The sequence below is a fragment of the Pelophylax lessonae genome (genome assembly GCF_965119305.1).
Source record: "Pelophylax lessonae genome assembly, chromosome: 2".
Lineage (NCBI taxonomy): Eukaryota > Metazoa > Chordata > Amphibia > Anura > Ranidae > Pelophylax > Pelophylax lessonae.
This window is the reverse complement of record NC_138769.1, coordinates 617,818,640-617,836,944: the sequence shown is the minus strand read 5'-3', so window position 1 is coordinate 617,836,944 and position 18,305 is coordinate 617,818,640. Positions and strand designations below refer to the sequence as shown.

Genomic DNA, 18,305 nt, shown 5'->3' with positions numbered 1-18,305 from the left:
TAAATGAACATATTTACGTGTTGTGTATGTTTTATGACATCTGTTGAACTCAAGTTTCTGATATTTTGATATATCGAATACTTAAAATGGAAAATGTTAGAATGTGATATATTGTATGATAACTAATGTATGTAATTTTACACTGCATTCCCCAGCAATAACAGGATTCCCCAATGAAACAAAACGCATAGCGATCCTGTGATTTTTTGAGATACCGGTGGGAACCAGAGACCCTTCTACATTGGCAAGATTTACATGTATATTCAGCACATGTATTTCTTCAGATCTCCCAGGTGTATTTTGTTATCAACAGGAGAGACCTTGTATTGTAATGGGGGGAAATTGTATTGTAATTTTTTGTATTACAGTCATTTATATGAATTGATTTTAGTATCCTAATAATTTTTTAAAGATGTTTCAATAAAATGTATTTTTACTAAACCGATACTTGAGTTCTTGCATGGGGTTATCGATGGCTACCTTTAAAGTCCCATTTTCTTCTTTGTTTTCCTTTGTCAATACTATACTGGGATGTGGTGCCACAGTGATTTGAGTGCTGTCTCATATATCTTTTTTGTTATATATAATATGGGTACAATTTACGACGCTTATTATGAGGTGAGGTGGAATTATGGATTTAGGTGTGTATGACTTAATAGTGTGGTTTGGTACTATTTTAGACATAGAAATGTGCATTTTTTTGATACAATAAATAAAATAATGATTTAAGTTAGCCCAGTTAGTTGTAATATATGGTTATTTACTTTGTCTGGTGTTTAAGTTAAGTCAGGCTTTTACAACTCTGTTTTGTTTTCGTAATATATGTGTTTGCAAAGGCATTTGGTGCAAGGATTGCCTGTGATGCACAAAGTGCTTCCAGCAGCGATCACTGTTGGTAATCATTGGCTGTACAGAGAGCCACAAATGGCTGTAGCTGCTGGGGACCTGCAATGTAAATTGTGAATGTAGCCTTGGACCCACTGATTCCACTATTGAGATAAGCACTTGAAAAGCCAGTGTAGGGATCTGCTGCCTTCTACTGTGTTAGGTACTGATATCACAGCATTATGTATAATTATGTATTAACACTTCCTCTCTCTGGCTTGGAAAGGCGGAACCACATGGCCGCATACACACAGGGTTGCTACTGCTACTGTATTTTGACCCAGATCAGAAGCGAGGACCATTTTGCAAGTATTCCGATGTTCTAATAGTTTTACTGCAAAAATACAAAGTGGGTATCTGGTGCTTCAAAAGAATGGAGTGTTACAATGGAAATGATAAAAGTCTGCTGTCCAGGCAGATGGGAAACAAACACTAAAACGAGGCAGCCATCCTCAGTGTGTGTCCAGGGACTCTGTAAAACATGTGGAAAGCAGAGTGGGGGGTAGCAGCCACTAAGTGTAGTATTAAAAGACAATTATTTATTGCACAAGATTAGGAAGACTTACAAGAGATAGAAGAAATTCATGCCTGTCATAATACTGTGTAGTACCAATGGTCATGGTCGTCCTGTGGGCTCCATACACTGTCCACATTCCAAAGGAAGAGAGCCAGATGGAATGGCTGGTTGTTAGTGTCCAGTAAACTAAACCTCCACGCTAACCAGCGTGGAACGCAGAAGCCGAAATTATGTCACCGGGGGCAGGGCGAAAGTCCGGACCAAGGGCTGTCACACAAAGGGGCTACACGCTTGGAGCTCACAGCTCCTTCTACTGGCCTACTGCTCACTGGAAGAGAGCAGTTTAAATATACGAGCATGATGGTTGTAGTTCCACGGCAGCAGTAGGTACCATCATGCTCATATATAAAAACTACGCTCTTCCAGTGAGCAATAGGCCAGTAGAAGGAGCTGTGAGATCCAAGCACGCAGCCTCTCTGTGTGACAGCCCTTGGTTCGGACCTCCGTCCTGCACCGGTGATGTAATTTCCGCTTCTGCGTTCTACGCTGGTTAGTGTGGAGGTTTTGTTTAATGGACACAAGCAACCAGCCATTCCATCTGACTCTTTATCTTTGGAATTTGGACAGTGTGTGGAGCCTGCAGAACGACCATGAGCATTGGGATTACACAGTATTATGATGGGCATGAATTTCTTCTACCTCTTCTAAGTCTTCTTAATTTTGTGCAAAAAATGATTATCATTTAATACTACACTTAGTGGCGCCTTCCCCCCCCTCTCTACTTTCCACTAATAGCTTTAATGCAACTGCCCAAAGCTTCTTAAGTGTATATCTACATCCTTGTGGCAGACTTATTTCTGTCCTATTATTATTTTACAGTTGGAGGATCATTTCTTATAAAGCCCCCCCCCCACCCAGAAGAGATCTACACTAGTTTGAATCAAAAAGGTGTTGTGTGCACCTGGGATAAAGGAAAAATCAATTAATGGCTCTTAAAAGAACAAAAAGTTGCCTTAGGCTAGGTTCACACCTCTGCATGTGGCTGAGAGAATTGCAGCGATTCCCAGAACCACAACCACTCGCAGTGATTTGCAGGTGCAGGAACCGCAGTGAAATCGCATGGTTAAAATGACCATGCAATTTCCATGCGGGCTGCATTTTGAAAAAGGTGCATGCATCTTTTTCTGTGGGAAACGGAGGCATGGCAGCACATTAAAATTAATGATTTGGCGTGCCAGCGCAAACGCGGGCTGCACAAATGGAAAGGTGTGAACCTAGCATTAAAATCTTTCAAGCCTTGGGGATGTCAGAAAATGTTACCTGCAGAGAGACATTGGTGGTAGCTTTGAGAATTCTGAGGATCTAAACACAAAACCCCAGCTAGGAGTGGATTTTTGATATGTAGTTAGAGATAGACATAGATAGATAGATAAGATTTAAAGTTGCGTTAGTTGCCTTCACAAAGTCTTAAAATTTTTTAAACCTTGAGGAAGCCAAGGCATGTTGTCCTTGCAGAGAGACTGTTTGACAGCAGCTTTGACAATTCTGAGGATCTAGACACAAGATCCTTGCTAAAAAATTGATTTTGGATGAGGTTGGCAGGATTCAATTTATTTTCCTAAATTAACCTAAAAGTATTTTAGGTAAGTTGTATTGCTGTGGACAAGCTGCCAAGCCGATAATGGAAATACAAACTAATTTTTCTAAAAGTCTAGAAGCCCAATAAATCCAAAAAACTGTGTTCAGGCAAAAAATGAAAGCAGGGCAGCTGTCATTTCAATCCTCAGATTATGGGCAACGTGCACTTTGAGTGATTTGAACTATGGTGTGTATGACTGGCTATTGTGAAGAAATGGCAGTCAGAGATAAGCAGAATGATTTTAACAAAATTGATTTCATGTTCGCTGACATTTTGCCAAAATGATATAACAGAAAGAGCTGTTGCTTAATAAAACTAAAAAGTAGATCTCAAAAAACTTCCCAGCAGCTACCAAAAAAGGGGCAACCCTATAAAACTTACCATAAGGTAAGCCGTCAAAGCCAGCGACTGTAAAGCAGGATGCAAGATCGGCCCCTGAGACAGTAGATCCTCCCTGAGAGAAAGTCTCCACGGGGCGTCTGCGTCAAGCCTGACCAGGTTGGCATACCAAGTGCGACAAGGCCAGTCCGGAGCCACAAGAATGACTGGAATCCCTTCCACTTCTATCCTGCGAAGAAGTCTTGGTAGCAACTTGTAAGGAGGAAAGGCATACATCAGCCGGTACTGGCCCCAGGGGGCCAGCAGCACATCTGCGGCGTCCGCCAGAGGGTCCCTCTGTACCTTCCTGTTGATGCGAGACTCCAACAGATCCACGTCCGGAGTGCCCCAGTGAAGGCACTCCTGACTAGGCAGATTAAAACTGACATCCTATGCAGGAAGAGAGAGGGTATACCCCCAAGGACTGCCCATAGGCATAGCCAGAATTTATTTCTGCCTAGTGTTCTACTCCTGTAGGGAGCAGTATTACCCTAGTGATATGCATCAGAGGACTGCGTCCGTCAATGAACGATAGAGAAATATATACAGTGCTTCTGGAAAGTATTCACAGCGCTTCACTTTTTCCACATTTTATTTTGTTACAGCCTTATTCCAAAATGAATTAAATCCATTATTTGCCTCAAAATTCTACAAACAATACCTATAAAAATAAAAAAAAATGCAAGTAAAAAAAAAATGGAAATAATCACATATACATAAGTATTCACAGCCTTTGTTCAATATTTTGTTAAAGCACCTTTGCAATAATTACGGCCTCAAGTCTTTTTGAGTATGATGCTACAAGCTTGGCACACCTATTGGGCAGTTTTTCCCATTCTTCTTTGCAGGACCACTCAAGCTCCATGAGGTTGGATGGGGAGCTTCGGTGCACAGCCATTTTCAGATCTCTCCAGCGATGTTTAATCAGGTTCTAGTCTGGGCCACTCAAGGACATTGTCCCGTAGCCACTCCTTTGTTATTTTGGCTGTGTGCTGAGGGTCATTTTCCTGTTGGAAGATGAACCTTCGCCCCAGTCTGAGGTCCACAGAGCTCTGGAGCAGGTTTTCATCAAGAATGTCTCCATGTCTCTGTACATTGCTGCATCCATCTTTCCCTCGATCCCGACTAGTATTCCAGTTCATGCAGCTGAAAAACATCCCCACAGCATGATGCTGCCACCACCATGCTTCACTCTAAGGATGGTATTTGCCAGGTGATAAGCAGAGCCTGGTTTCCTCCAGATATGACGCTTGCCATTCAGGTTCAAGTATCATGGCAAAGGCTGTGGTTACTTATATACATGTATTTTTTTATTTTTAATACATTTGTAAAGATTTCAAACAAACTTATTTCACGTTCTCAAAATGGGGTATTGTTTGTAGAATTTTGAAGAAAAGAATGAATTAAATCCAATTTGGAATAAGGCTGTAACATAACAAAATGTAGAAAAAGTCAAGCGCTCTCAATACTTTCTGGATGCACTGTATATATATCATAAGAAAACAAAGTGTTCAATGTGCTAAAATTAACTGTGCATGTAAGTCCAATCAAGTTCCGATAGCAATCAATGTGCTTGGAAAACTGGATTTTTGGCTTACTGTAAAGTCCTTTTCTCTGATGTTAATTGACGGACACAGCTTCATATCTCTATTCACAGTTGGGTTATGCTGCTCTTCCTAGGAGTAGGAAACTAGGTGGAAAAAGGGTTAACAAAAGTTAACAAGGCTTTGACTACACCCATGGACAGTCCTAGGGGGTATACTCCCACTTCCTGCTCTAGGACATCAGTTTTGTAACAAGCAGTGTCAGAAGAATACATAACCCAACTCCACAGAGGGGTGGGTGCTGTGTCTGTCAATGAACATCAGAGAAAAGCATTTTACGGTAAGACAAAAATCCAGTTTTCTCTTTTGTTCATTGACGGACACAGCTTCATATCTTCATTGACCGTTGGGATGTGTCAAAGCAATGTCATCATGAGGGGTGGGCACACAGACTTTTAGCAAGAAAACGGCTAGCAGGAAAATAGCCAACCAGGTATTAACCTCCCTGGCGGTATTCCCGAGTGTAGCTCGGGGTGGAATTTCAGTTCCATTAGCGGTAACCCCAAGCCACACTCGGGGTACCGCCAGGGAGGTTCGCTGGATTCTGGAAGAGGTTACTTACCTTGTCCTCGGGATCCCACAATGTATTATATGTAGTGTACGGCGGCCGAATCCTCCGCCTGATGCTGTGTGCCCTGGCTTCCGTCTCCTGCGAGCGTCGCGTCGCAGGAGGGTGGAACCGGAGGCAAATTCAAAAAGTTAAAAACACAAACACACTGATATATTGTAATCCTGTTAGATTACATTACTAAAATAAAATAAATTGACCTTAGTTTGCCCCCCAGTGCTTTCTCCATTGCCCTTCCTGCAGTTTTTCTGTACTTTGTGTCTGGAAACTGCAGAACAACCATGGCATCAAAAAAGCACGCCGCCACCTCAAAAGCGGTATATGACCTGCTGGAAAACAGCAACAGCGATACAGAATCGCTTGCAGAATTGAGTAATAGCGATTCGCGGGGAAGTTCGTCATCGGACACAGAAAGCGATTTCAGCGATGATCCTGTGACTGGGCCCAGCGATGTGCGGACTTGTTGCTCGATTGCCTGCGGTACGGAGCACATAGGGCCCCCAAGATTTCCGTTTACTGGAGTACCTGGTATCAAAGTGGATGTTAAGGATGACAACCCCTTGGCATACCTCCAACTCTTTTTGACCGATGAGGTTATTGAAAAGATTGTTACGGAAACAAATCGGTATCAGGAGCAACAAGCTGCTGCGCATCAGAAGTTTTCAAGGAGCAGAATGTGGGAACCAGTGACCAAAGAGGACATCTGGAAGTTTCTGGGCCTAATTATTCTGTAAAAAGTGGTGGGGAAACCCCTGCAGAAGTGGCATTGGACAACCAACAAATTACTAGCTACTCCTTTTTTTGGCAAGGCCATGTCGGAATACACATTTTCTCTCATTATGAAATATTTGCACTTTGCAAATAATTTAGTATTTGATGAGACTTCTCATCCAGCTCCAAAACTCAAAAAGATTTGGGAGGTTTATCAAATTATTCTGAAAAATTTCCAGCAGACCTATGTACCAGATAGAGACATTTGTATTGACGAAAGTCGAATGGCCTACAAAGGAAGACTCAGCTGGATACAGTATATAGCGTCAAAGAGAGCACAATTTGGCATAAAATCATTCATGCTATGTGAATCAAGCACTGGTTACATATGTAATTCGATCCTATAAACCGGGAAAGGAACCAAATTCAATGAACGATTCAGTAGTTATGGAATGGCAACCGCTTCGGTTCTTACTTTGATTGAGCCATTGCTGAATCAGGGGTACTCTGTAACCACAGGCAATTTTTACACTTCTCCAGAACTCTATGAGTTCCTTCTGCACACCAAGACGGATGCATATGGGACCGTTAGGGCTAACCAGCATGACATGCCGCCAAGCTTTGCCAATAAAAAGATCAAGGCAGGAGAAATAGTTGCCTGACAAAAAGGCAAAATGATGGCACTGAGATGGCGTGACAAAAAAAGATGTGTGCCTAATTAGTACAGTGCATAACACCTCTACTGTCATGGTACACACAAAAGATGGAAAAGAAATAATGAAACCACAACTCGTGATGGATTACAATAACACCATGTGGGGTGTGGACAGAGCTGACCTGGCCATGACATTTTATCCGGCAATGAGAAAACAACAAAAAAAATATTACAAAAAAATCTTCAGGCATCTTCTTGAACAGTGCTTGTGGAACGCATTCATTCTGCTAAAAAAAAAAAAAAGTGACAGGCCTGTGGTTCATGCGGACTTTGTTTGGAAAGTCGCCTAACTTCTATTTCTCAAGCACCAAACACCAACGGCTGTAAATAGATCCGGACGTCGTGCTGCTGGCGTTGTGAACCCTGAACGCCTGACTGGTCATCACTTTATGGACCACATTCCACCAACGAAAAAGAGGTCTGCACCCACAAGGATGTGTGTGGTTTGCTGCTCTAAACATGACGACACGAAGGAAAATCCGAAAAGAAACCTGGTTCTATTGTCCTGATTGGGACATCGGACTTTGTGCTGTACCATGTTTTAAAATTTTCCATACCCGGGATGTTTACGGAAGCAATATAACTACTAATATTGCATCCTTGTTTGGCCAAAAAAAATGTCAGTGTTTTTGATTATGTTATTTACTACAATGTATTGAATAAAAAGTATTATTATATTATTTGTTATTATTTATAGTTATTTATTATATTATAATTTATGATTTTGTGTTTCAAACTTTATCATACCCAAGATGTTATAAAGAAGAATGTACAGTAAAAAAAATCATATGTAAATAGTTGGTTTGGGCTGCTCGTCCTTAAGAATTACATGAAAAATAATGGTATCGCTTTCGGCACCTAAAATCTGAAATAATCATACCGCCAGGGAGGTTATGGAGCCCAACCAGGAACAACTGGGGCTCACCAACCGGAAAAAAACACACCCTCAAGAGGCCGCAGCCTCCACAACAGTGGCCTGCAAAACTTTGCGACCCAAAGCAGCATCCGCAGATGCCAGGATGTCCACCTTGTAAAATTTGGTGAACGTATGCACAGACAACCAGGTGGCTGCCTAGTACACCTGGACCACCGACGCCTGATGATGGAAGGCCCAGGAGGCACTAAGTGCCCTTGTAGAATGCGCCTTGACAGGGAAAGGAGGGACCTGACCCATAATGGAATAGGCCTGCACCACTGTCTGCCTGATCTATCTGGAAATAGTCGCAGCAGACACACCCTGCCCCTTACGGGGTCCACCCGTAAGTACAAATAATGTTTCCAATTTTCTAATCGTCTCAGTCGCCGTCAGGTACACCCTGATGGCACGAACCATATCCAAGCAATGTAAGGCAATCTCTTTTTGATGAGATTTGAATGGAATTTTGATGAGATTTAAATGGAAGCCCAAGACAACCTTAGGAAGGAATGACTGACAGGGATGAAGAACCACCTTGTCCCTGTGGACCACTAGATAAGGTAACCGACAGCACAACGCAGCCAATTCAGAAACCCTGCGTGCCGAAGTAATGGCCACCAAGAAGGCCACCTTCTGTGAGAGAGTCAATAATAGAATCTTGCGAATATTCTCAAAAAGTGCTTTTTGAAGAACAGAGAACACCAAATTAAGATCCCACTGAGCCACCGGGGACCTTACAGGAGGGGCCACATGGCAAAATCCTTGCACAAAAGTGTGAACGAATGAATTCGAGGCTAACGGCGTTGGAAAAAAATTGCCAACGCAGAAATCTGGCCTTAATGGTGGTCAGAGCTAAGCGCTTTTCTAAATTCCAGCAGACGTGATATCGAGAAGACACGGGGGAAGACACCCCAAGCCTCATACCAAGTAATATGCACCTTTCAAACCTGATGATAAATCTTCCGGGAAGTACATTTTCAGAATAGGAATCACTGATTCCGATAATTCTCTATCCTTCAGTACCTGGCTTTCAATAACCAGGCCGTTAAAGATCTTCCCTGAGAGGAAGCCGCCAATGAGCATTGGAGACCAGATTTACCAACTCCGCATACCAAGATCGACGAAGCCAGTCCGGAGCCACCAGGATCACTGGGATCACTTCTGCCTCGATTCTGCGCAGGAGTCTTGGCAGGAGCTGTAAAGGAGGGAAGGCATAAATTAGATGATACTGACCCCAGGAGGCCACCAGAGCAACTGAGGCATCTGCCAAGGGGTCCCAAGATTTTGCTACGAACCTCTGAACCTTCCTGTTGAGGAGATAAGCCACTAGGTCCACATCGGGAGTCCCCCACCGGAGGCACAATTGCTGAAACACCTCTGGATGGAGGGACCATTCGCCCGGACTCAGAGTCTGCTGGCTGAGGTAGTCAGCCTGCCAATTTTTCACCCCTGTAATGTGCACAGCAGAGAGGGCTGGAACATATCGTTCTGCCCACCTCAGAATGCCAGCCCCTACTTTGGCCGCAAATGAAGCTCTTTGTGCCCCCTTGATGATTGACATATGCCACGGCCGTGGCGTTGTCCGATTAAATCCTTACTGGACACCCTTGTAGATGATCTGTCCATTGGGACAGACAAAGTCTGATCGTCCAGATTTCCAGGATATTGATTGGCAGAACGGACTCCTCCCAAGTCCAAAACCCCTGGGCTGAGTGCGTGCCCAGGGTACCTCCCCACCTGGACAAACTTGCATCCATGGAGATCACTGTCCAATATAAGGGAAGGAAGGACTTCCCCTGACGAAGCACCAGGGACAGTAAGGCGCCCCTCGTACCCTGGGTCAACCTAATCAGATAGTCCAGGGATCCAGGATTCTTGTCCCATTTTGCCAGGGTCTCCCTCTGCAAAGGTCTGGTATGAAACTGAGCAAACAGAACCGCCTCGAAAGTGGAAACCATCAACCCCAGCACTTGCATGCAAGTCCTGAGAGATGACCAACGGTTGGACAATAGAAGCCGAATGGCATGCTGCAACTTTTGCAGCTTCTCCTCCGGAAGAAACACTCGAGCCGAGATTGAATCCAGAGTCAGACCCAGATAATCCAACCTGTTGGACGTAGTCAGAGCTGACTTCTGAAAGTTCAGCGTCTAGTTGAACTCTTGTAGGGTTCACACAGTGATGTCCAGATCGATCTGTAAGACAGAACGCGACCCCTGGACAGAAGGTCATCCAGGTACCCCAGTACCGCAATTCCCCCTGAGTAAGGCGAGCACCGGGGCCAACACCTTTGTGAATATCCGAGGAGCTGATGCGAGACCAAAGGGTAACGCCACAAATTGATAATGTTCTTCTCCCACAGCAAAGCGAAGGAAGCGTTGATGCCCGCTATATATAGGTATATGGAGATAGGTGTCTTTGATATCCATGGAGGCCAAAAAATCCCCTTGATGAAGGGAAGCCACTACTGTGCGAATGGACTCCATATTGCATTTTTGAACCCTCACAAAGCGGTTCAAGGCCTTGAGGTCTAAGATAAGACGAACCTTGCCCTCCTTCCTGGGGACAATGAAAAGGTTTAAATAAAAACCCTGAAAGCGTTCCAATTCTGGAACTGGAACAATGACCCCCTGCGAGAGCAAATCTTGCACCACCCCATGAGGCCCTGCAACCGATCCGGGGACAGGTGTGGGTTGGAAGGCAAGGACTGAAACTCGATCTTGTAACCGAATCGGATCAATTCATGAACCCATTTGTCTTGGCTGAAAGAGGTCCAAGGATCCGGAAAGAAGCGAAGACGTCCCCCCACCCCTTGAGCTATTAGTAATAGATCGTCCAGATATCCTATTACAGATATCCCTTGGGACCTTAGAACAGCCAGTACTGGAGCTAGGATCTTTGTGAACACTCTTGGAGCCGTGGCTAACCCGAAGGGCAAGGCCACAAACTGAAAATGACGGTTCTCTATTGCAAAGCGTAGGAACCTTTGATGAGCCTGGAATATAGGCATGTGAAGATATGCATCCTTGATGTCTATGGATGCTAGAAATTTCTCTCCCTGCAGGGAGGTCATGGCTGAACGAATTGACTCCATAAGGAAAGTACGAACGTTCAGAAACTGGTTTAGAGCTTTGAGAATCAGAATAGGTCTCACATCCCCATTTGGTTTGGGAATTATGAACAGGTTTGAGTAAAAACCCCTGAACTTTTCTTTCTTCGGACCCTCCCTTATCACTCTTTTGAGCCTTTGGGAGAAGGTCTCTCTTTCTGGTCAAATGCCAGAAAGAGATACCTTCTTTTTAGGGGATCTGTCGGTATATTTCTGATCATAAAAACCTAGGATACGGGAACACCCGAAATTCCAGTTTGTACCCCTGCGAAATGGTGGAGATAACGTCTTGGATCGATTCCACCCAAACCTTTGAGAACTGCAGCAATCTTCCCCTCCACCCAATTGAGTGGGGGGGGGGGCGCCCCTTCACAGAATAGGCTTAGAGGAAGATTTGGCTGATCTCTAGGCCCAGGGCTTTTTCAGACCCTGCCCCGAAGACTTGGTTCTGGACCCAGATGGTTGAGGCCGTTGCCACCATCTGGAATTAGAAGCACTGGTAGTACGAGTGCCGGGAACCTTAAAAGGACGCTTGCTCTCCCTTTTCACAGGTAGCAACATACTCTTCCCCCCCCCCCCCGAGATCTTTTGGATATACTTATCTAGATCATCCCCAAAAAGGCATTCTCCCTGAAAAGGGAAGCTAGCCAATAACTTTTTCCATGGTAATTCCGCAGACCAGCTCTTTAACCAAAGGATTCTGCACATATGCACTGTCATCAGAGCAACCTGTGATATTTGCCTTATGGTCACTCTGTCAGTGTGCAATCCGACAACCCCTTTTCTTAGGAAGAAAAACATCCAAGACCGGCTAAATTTTGCAAAAAAGCATCTGAAGTCTCCCAAAAGCATGTGGGAAAATGTGTTATGGTCTGATGAAACCAAGGTTGAACGTTTTGGCCATATTTCCAAAAGATATGTTTGGCGCAAAACAATACTGCACATCACCAAAAGAACACCATTACCACAGCGAGGCATAGTGGTGGCAGCATCATGCTTTGGAGCTGTTTTTCTTAAGCTGGAACAGGGGCCTTAGTCAAAATAGAAGGAAATCTGAACAGTTCCAAATACCAGTCAATATTGGCACAAAACCTTCAGGCCTCTGCCAGGAAGCTGAACATGAAGAGGAACATCATTTTTCAGCATGACAATGACCCAAAGCATACATCCAAATCAACAAAGGAATGGCTTTACCAGAAGAAGATTAAAGATTTGGAATAGCCCAACCAGAGCCCAGACCTGAATCCGAATAAAAATTTGTGGGTTGATCTGAAGAGGGCTGTGCACAGGAGATGCCCTTGCAATCTGACAGATTTGGATTGTTTTTGCAAAGTAGAGTGAGCAAATATTGTCAAGTCAAGATGTGCCATGCCGATAGACTCGTACACAAAAAGACTGGGCGCTGTAATAAAATCAAAAGATGCTTTAACAAAGTATTCGTTTAAGGGTGTGCACACTTATGCAACCATATAATTATAACTTCCCTCCACCTAAAAGATTTCAGTTTGTTGCTCAACTGACTTGTACAATTTATAGGTCACATTAAAGGTGGAAAAGTTCTGAAATTATTTATCTTTGTCTCATTTTTTCTTACATCACAGAAACCTGACATTTTACCAGGGGTGTGTAGACTTTTTATATCCACTGTACATTATATACTATGTAAAAAATGGATTTTTGTAAAATCTTACCGTAAAATCCTTTTCTCTTAGCTCATTGACAGACGTAGTCCTCGGTGATACAGCACCTTCGGGTTATGTTGCCTCCACAGGAGCAGGACTAGACAGGAAATTAAAATGCTCTGGCCACACCCTAGGGGCAGTCCCAGAGGGTATATCCTCTCTCTCTCTGCCTCAGCAAATCAGTTATGTCACAAAAGCAGTCTTTAGAGATTTTAACCCAACCCAACTCAAAAACAGAGGGGCGGGGACTACGTCTGTCAATGAGCTAAGAGAAAAGGATTTTACGGTAAGATTTTACAAAAATCCATTTTTTTCTATCGCTCATTGACAGACGTAGTCCTCGGTGATACAGCACCTTCGGGACGTCCCAGAGCAGTATCACAAATGAGGGGTGGGAAAATGGAAATCAAATCCCAATCTAGAAGGCCCAACCGGTGCCAACTAGAAGTTTACAATGCTCATCCTTAATGATGAGACTCAACAAAAAAGAAATTTTTCAAACAGAAAAAAACTCTCGAGGTAGACCACCGGTCTCCTCAAATTGCGGCCTGCAAAACCTTGCGGCCAAATGAGGCATCCGCCGATGCCATCACATCAATTTTATAGAATTTTGTAAAGGTATGTACCGACGACCAGGTGGCCGCCTTACATACCTGGACCACTGACGCCTGATGGCGAAAGGCCCAGGAAGTACTGAGCGCTCGAGTGGAGTGCGCCCTAACAGGGAACGGAGGGCTCTGACCCTTAATAGAATAAGCCTGTACCACCGTCTGTCTGATCCATCTGGCAATGGTCGCGGCAGATGCAGGCAAACCCTTTCTGGGGCCATCCGTGATCACAAAAAGTGAATCCGTCTTACGGAATGATTCCGTAGCTTTCAGGTATACTCCGATTGCCCGAACCACATCCAAGGAATGCAACGCATGTTCCCGACGATGATTGGGCTGAGGACACAAGGAAGGTAGTACAATATCTTCATTCAGATGAAAATCTGAAACCACCTTAGGAAGAAAAGATGGCTTAGGATGAAGTACTACCTTATCCCTATGAATCACTAGGTATGGGGACTGGCATGATAATGCAGCCAGTTCTGACACCCTGCGAGCAGAAGTGATAGCCACCAAGAAGGCCACCTTCTGGGATAAAGTAAGCAAGGGAATCTCCCTGATGTTTTCAAAAGGAGGTTTCTGTAGAACCAACAAAACTAAATTAAGATCCCAGGGCGGTAAGGGCGCGCGGACTGGTGGAGCCAGGTGCCGCACCCCCTGGATGAAATTCCGCACCAATGACCTGGTAGCTAAAGGTTTCTGAAAGAAGATTGCTAATGCTGAAACTTGACCCTTGATGGTGCTCAAGGCTAGTTTCTGCTCAACCCCTTTTTGCAAAAAAGCCAATATTCGAGTCACCGAATAGGTACGTGGAGGAAATCTTAAAGATTCGCACCACGCAATGTAAGTCTTCCATGTGTGATAATAGACTCTGCTGGAAGTCGCTTTCCTTGCTTTAATAAGGGTAGGAATGACTGAAGCTGACAAACCTCTGTCCTTCAGTACTTGGGTCTCAATGGCCAGGCCATTAAAACCAGCGACTGTAAAGCACGATGGTAAATTGGTCCTTGAGACCACAGACATTCCTTGAGACGAAGTTTCCACGGAACGTCTGCAACTAGCCTGTCCAAGTCGGCCAGGCCGGCTTGGCGAGGCCAGCCTAGAATTTCTAGGACCACCGTTGCTGACTGGATCTGAACCAGGCGTCCCTAGAGCTATCTGGCCTCGACCATCCGAGAAAGTCTGGTCGTTTTCTGTTCCCACACATTTATCAGATACCGGATTCCTATCAGGAAGGGTGATCTTTTCTGGTTGAACCTCAGGGACCGAAGTCACCCGGCTAGAGGCTTCTTGGTCTGTCTGGTCAACCAGATCCGATTCCTGTGGGGAATAGAGACTAATCTTAGGAAAAGGTAAAGGAAAAGATCTATTCAGGGAACGGTGACTACCGCTCCCTGTAGTACTTAAATGTTGGAAGGGAAGAATCGCACCGGTAGTAGTAGTCGATGCTCGAACTAATGTCCTGAATACCGGTGAAAACGTCCCCCCACCCTCAACCCGGGTGGGGGCGCACCTTCAGGCTGTGTAATCCTTTGCTTCGGGTTTGGCTGAGTGGGTCCTCCGTTTGTCCGACCAGCCCTTCTTGAACCCTCCTGGAGGAGTCTTGCCTTTCCCGCTTGTTCCAGCCGGGCGTACGAACCCTTTATGGGCGGTAAAGAAAGGTCCTCGCTTGTTGCGAGGTCCCTTAGCTTTAGCAGCCTGTGGCAAAAAAGTGCTCTTGCCCCCCGTGGCATCCTTAATGATTTCATCTAGGGTGGCCCCAAATAGACGATTCCCCTGAAAGGGGAGATTCGTCAAGGTCTTTTTGGAACCTAGGTCAGCTGACCAACATTTTAACCACAGCACACGTCTTAGGATTACCGCTGACATAGATGCATGCCCTAATAGGGGAGTAGTGTCCAAGGCTGCGTCACAGATAAACTGTAGCCCTTGTATAATCTGTTCCATCAAATCAGATGTTTCCTGGGGAATATCTTTTCCCCTAAGGTTTTTGGCGTACCAATCTCGCCCATTCCGTAAGTGTCTGGGAAACTAGACCAATAACAATTACTGGTCTAAATGCTGACCCTATCAGAGAGAAGATAGTGCGGGACTCTGCTTCCATCTTTCGATCCACCGGATCCTTAAAGGACGAAGTGTCCTCCACTGGGATAACCGTGGCTTTATTCAGCCTGGAAATAGGTGGATCCACCACTGGTGGTACCGTCCATTTCTTAATGAAGGATTCCTCAAATGGATAGCGTCTAGCAATACGCTTGGAAATCGTAAAGGTACGCTTAGAATGCTCCCATTCTCCTTTAATTTTATTACCAAAACACTTGGGTACAGGAAAAACCTTCACCGTTTTGATGGGCTTGTTAGTACCAAAGGGAATCTCTGTTTCAGTTGCTTCTGCCGGTAAAACCTCAAGTCTTAAGGTTTCCCGCACTGCCACAACTAGTGCGTCCACCAATGCTTCTTCCTGAATTATAGCGGGAGAAGGAACGTCCTCCTCACTGTCTGAGGGAGCTTTACCTGAGGTAACAGCCCTTGCAGAGGGACCTGCAGCTGCAGTGACCATCTCTGAATCTGAGTCAGAGGTGTCAGATAATATAGGGGTAGGCGGGGGTCGCTTCCTTGACCCTCGTCCCTGACAGGCCGCCTCCACCCGAGCCACCATAGACTCCAAAATTGCTGTAAATGCCTCCACACTCTGTGCACCGGCGGGTCCCGTGGCCCCCTCGAGGGAAACAGGTGGGGGAATTTGTGTGGCAGGGTCCATGATTATTCCAGTCACTTGCCGGATAATACAATTCAAAAATAAAAAACTTTTTTTTTTTTTTTTTCAGACCCCCAGCGCCACAAAAGCCCCTTAGTGTTACCTGCTAGGGATCCCTATCGATCGAGAGAGAGAGAGAGATAGACCCCCAGGCTCACCACTTGATGCTCAGAGTTTAACTGCAACAGGTTACAGCGCTGTCTTCACAAACAGGAAGTCTTTTGGCTGGCTGCCCAGGAAGAAAGGAGGCGGCTCCGCCCCTCTGCACGCCTTCCGGCGCCTCCCCTAGCTCCACGAGGTGTTTGGATCACCTCAAACATGGCCGCCCCCATGCTGGAGACACGAGGCTACGCCAAAATGGCGGCTCGTGCGATCCAGCAAAAAAAAAAAATGGCGGCGGCCTGTACCGAATAGCGGTGTGCTGCAGAGCACACAACACCTTCTCTGCATGGGGATCTAGCGTGGTTGGCGGTACCGGCCCTGGCGGACCGCCTGGCCGTTCGGAAGGCCTGCTATAGCTGGAGATTTGACTAGGAAGGCAGTCTACATGTCCGTGGCTTCTGACTGGTAGGTACCTTATTTGCCACTGATTACAATCTTTTAAACATGTATACAATTAGATTGTTAGCTCCCAAACCAAGCCTCCTGGCTTTTTGCACATAAAATCACACTCAAAGTAGGGGGATCTGTGCCAAGTTATAGGATAGAGGGGGACTCTATCTTACCATACAGAGAGGGGCCCGCGTTCACCACAAGACCCGTCAGGGGGAAAAGGGGGAACATACTACTCACCATACCGGAACCAGGCGGGCACCAACTACTGACAGTACCCCTCTCCACCGGGGCGGGAGGGCTGTCGACCAATACGGACGCCGTGACTCATGGTCCTTGGCGTTTCAGCGAGACGTTTAACTCGCGGGGTCAGTCCCCCAGTGGGACTTTGTCGCGGCCGACCCAGCGCGGAGCTATGGCCTGCACGCGCTCAACAATTCTCAATGTCAACAATTCTGTGTTTTTCTGTCAGTATGGGGTGCTATGTGTACATTCATGAGGAAGAAGAATGAACTATGATTTTAGCAAATGGCTGCAATATAACAGAGTGAAAAATTTAAGGGGGTCTGAATACTTTCCGTACCCACTGTATATGGGATTATTCCCTTTTTGACTTATTACAGTTGAAGTTAATGACACTCGAAATTAGAACAGTGAGATGCTTGGTTCAGTTTTATTACTCTCCTCACTAGGCGGGTAGCAATACCCTATTGTTATTGGTCCTACCTTTGCACTAGATAGAATTTGTGTAGCCTCAAACTATTTACATCTTATTTGTTCTAGAAACTTAGATGTGTTTTTCCTTCACTGTATTTGTATGCTTGTACCAGGGCTCTGGCTGTTCTAACAGTTACTGTGACTCTTTTTGTTTGCCTTTGCATTTCCACATAAAAATGAAAGTTAAAAAAAAAAAACCTTTACAATCACTCTTAACACATACACATAAACACACACACTGAAACTGCACCAAAATAAGTTGCTTACACTCACCCGTTTTTCTACAGCAACGAAGCTTGTGAATTGAGTCACAATTGAATGCTCTTTGCTAAGCTTAATAATGAAAGATTTCATCTTCTGTTTCTCCATCTGCATGTGGTCAAGTGATACAAAGTAAACACAAATCAATATTATAAAAACACAATTTCATTTATCAGATCTTAGGTTTATTATAGAACAAGGAAATATATAAGGAAAATGCATACTGCACAACATCCAAACAATATGCAAACCAGTTACCTGTTTGACAATCATGCCGGTTTCACTTAAAATATTGTTTAGTTGCCATCTAATGGCTATAGGCAGTTTCAGACTTGGGCTGGCAATACTGTATATGGGTTGATACTAGAAAACAATGCTTGTGATTATGAATACAGCTTGCATTTTTTTCTCTGCACCTAAAACCGAAGTTTAGATATGGAAACCCCAAAGAATGATGGCAGAAAAAAGACCAAGTGGACGGGTGGCAGCCACAGTCTAGGTGACATACCCATATGTCGATTAGCACATGTACAGTAGTGCACCCCCCTGGGGTGCAATCCCGTGGATCACCGTGCTTGGTACCCAGCTGCTATGAGAGGCGGGGGGTATCATGTGATCGCTATGACCAATCACAACGATCACATAATATAATGTATACAAATTGTCATGAATGGCTTTCATTTGTGAA

General features: G+C 44.8%; 1 protein-coding gene across 1 annotated transcript in view; it reads right to left on the bottom strand.

Moving 5' to 3' along the window:
* PARP4 (poly(ADP-ribose) polymerase family member 4) overlaps positions 1 to 18,305 on the bottom strand; it is a 351,198-nt gene that overhangs the window by 28,029 nt on the left and 304,864 nt on the right. The window contains exon 28 of the mRNA XM_082247633.1: positions 17,630 to 17,725. Coding sequence (XP_082103759.1) covers positions 17,630 to 17,725 — 96 coding nt within the window. The remainder of the gene's footprint in view (positions 1 to 17,629; positions 17,726 to 18,305) is intronic.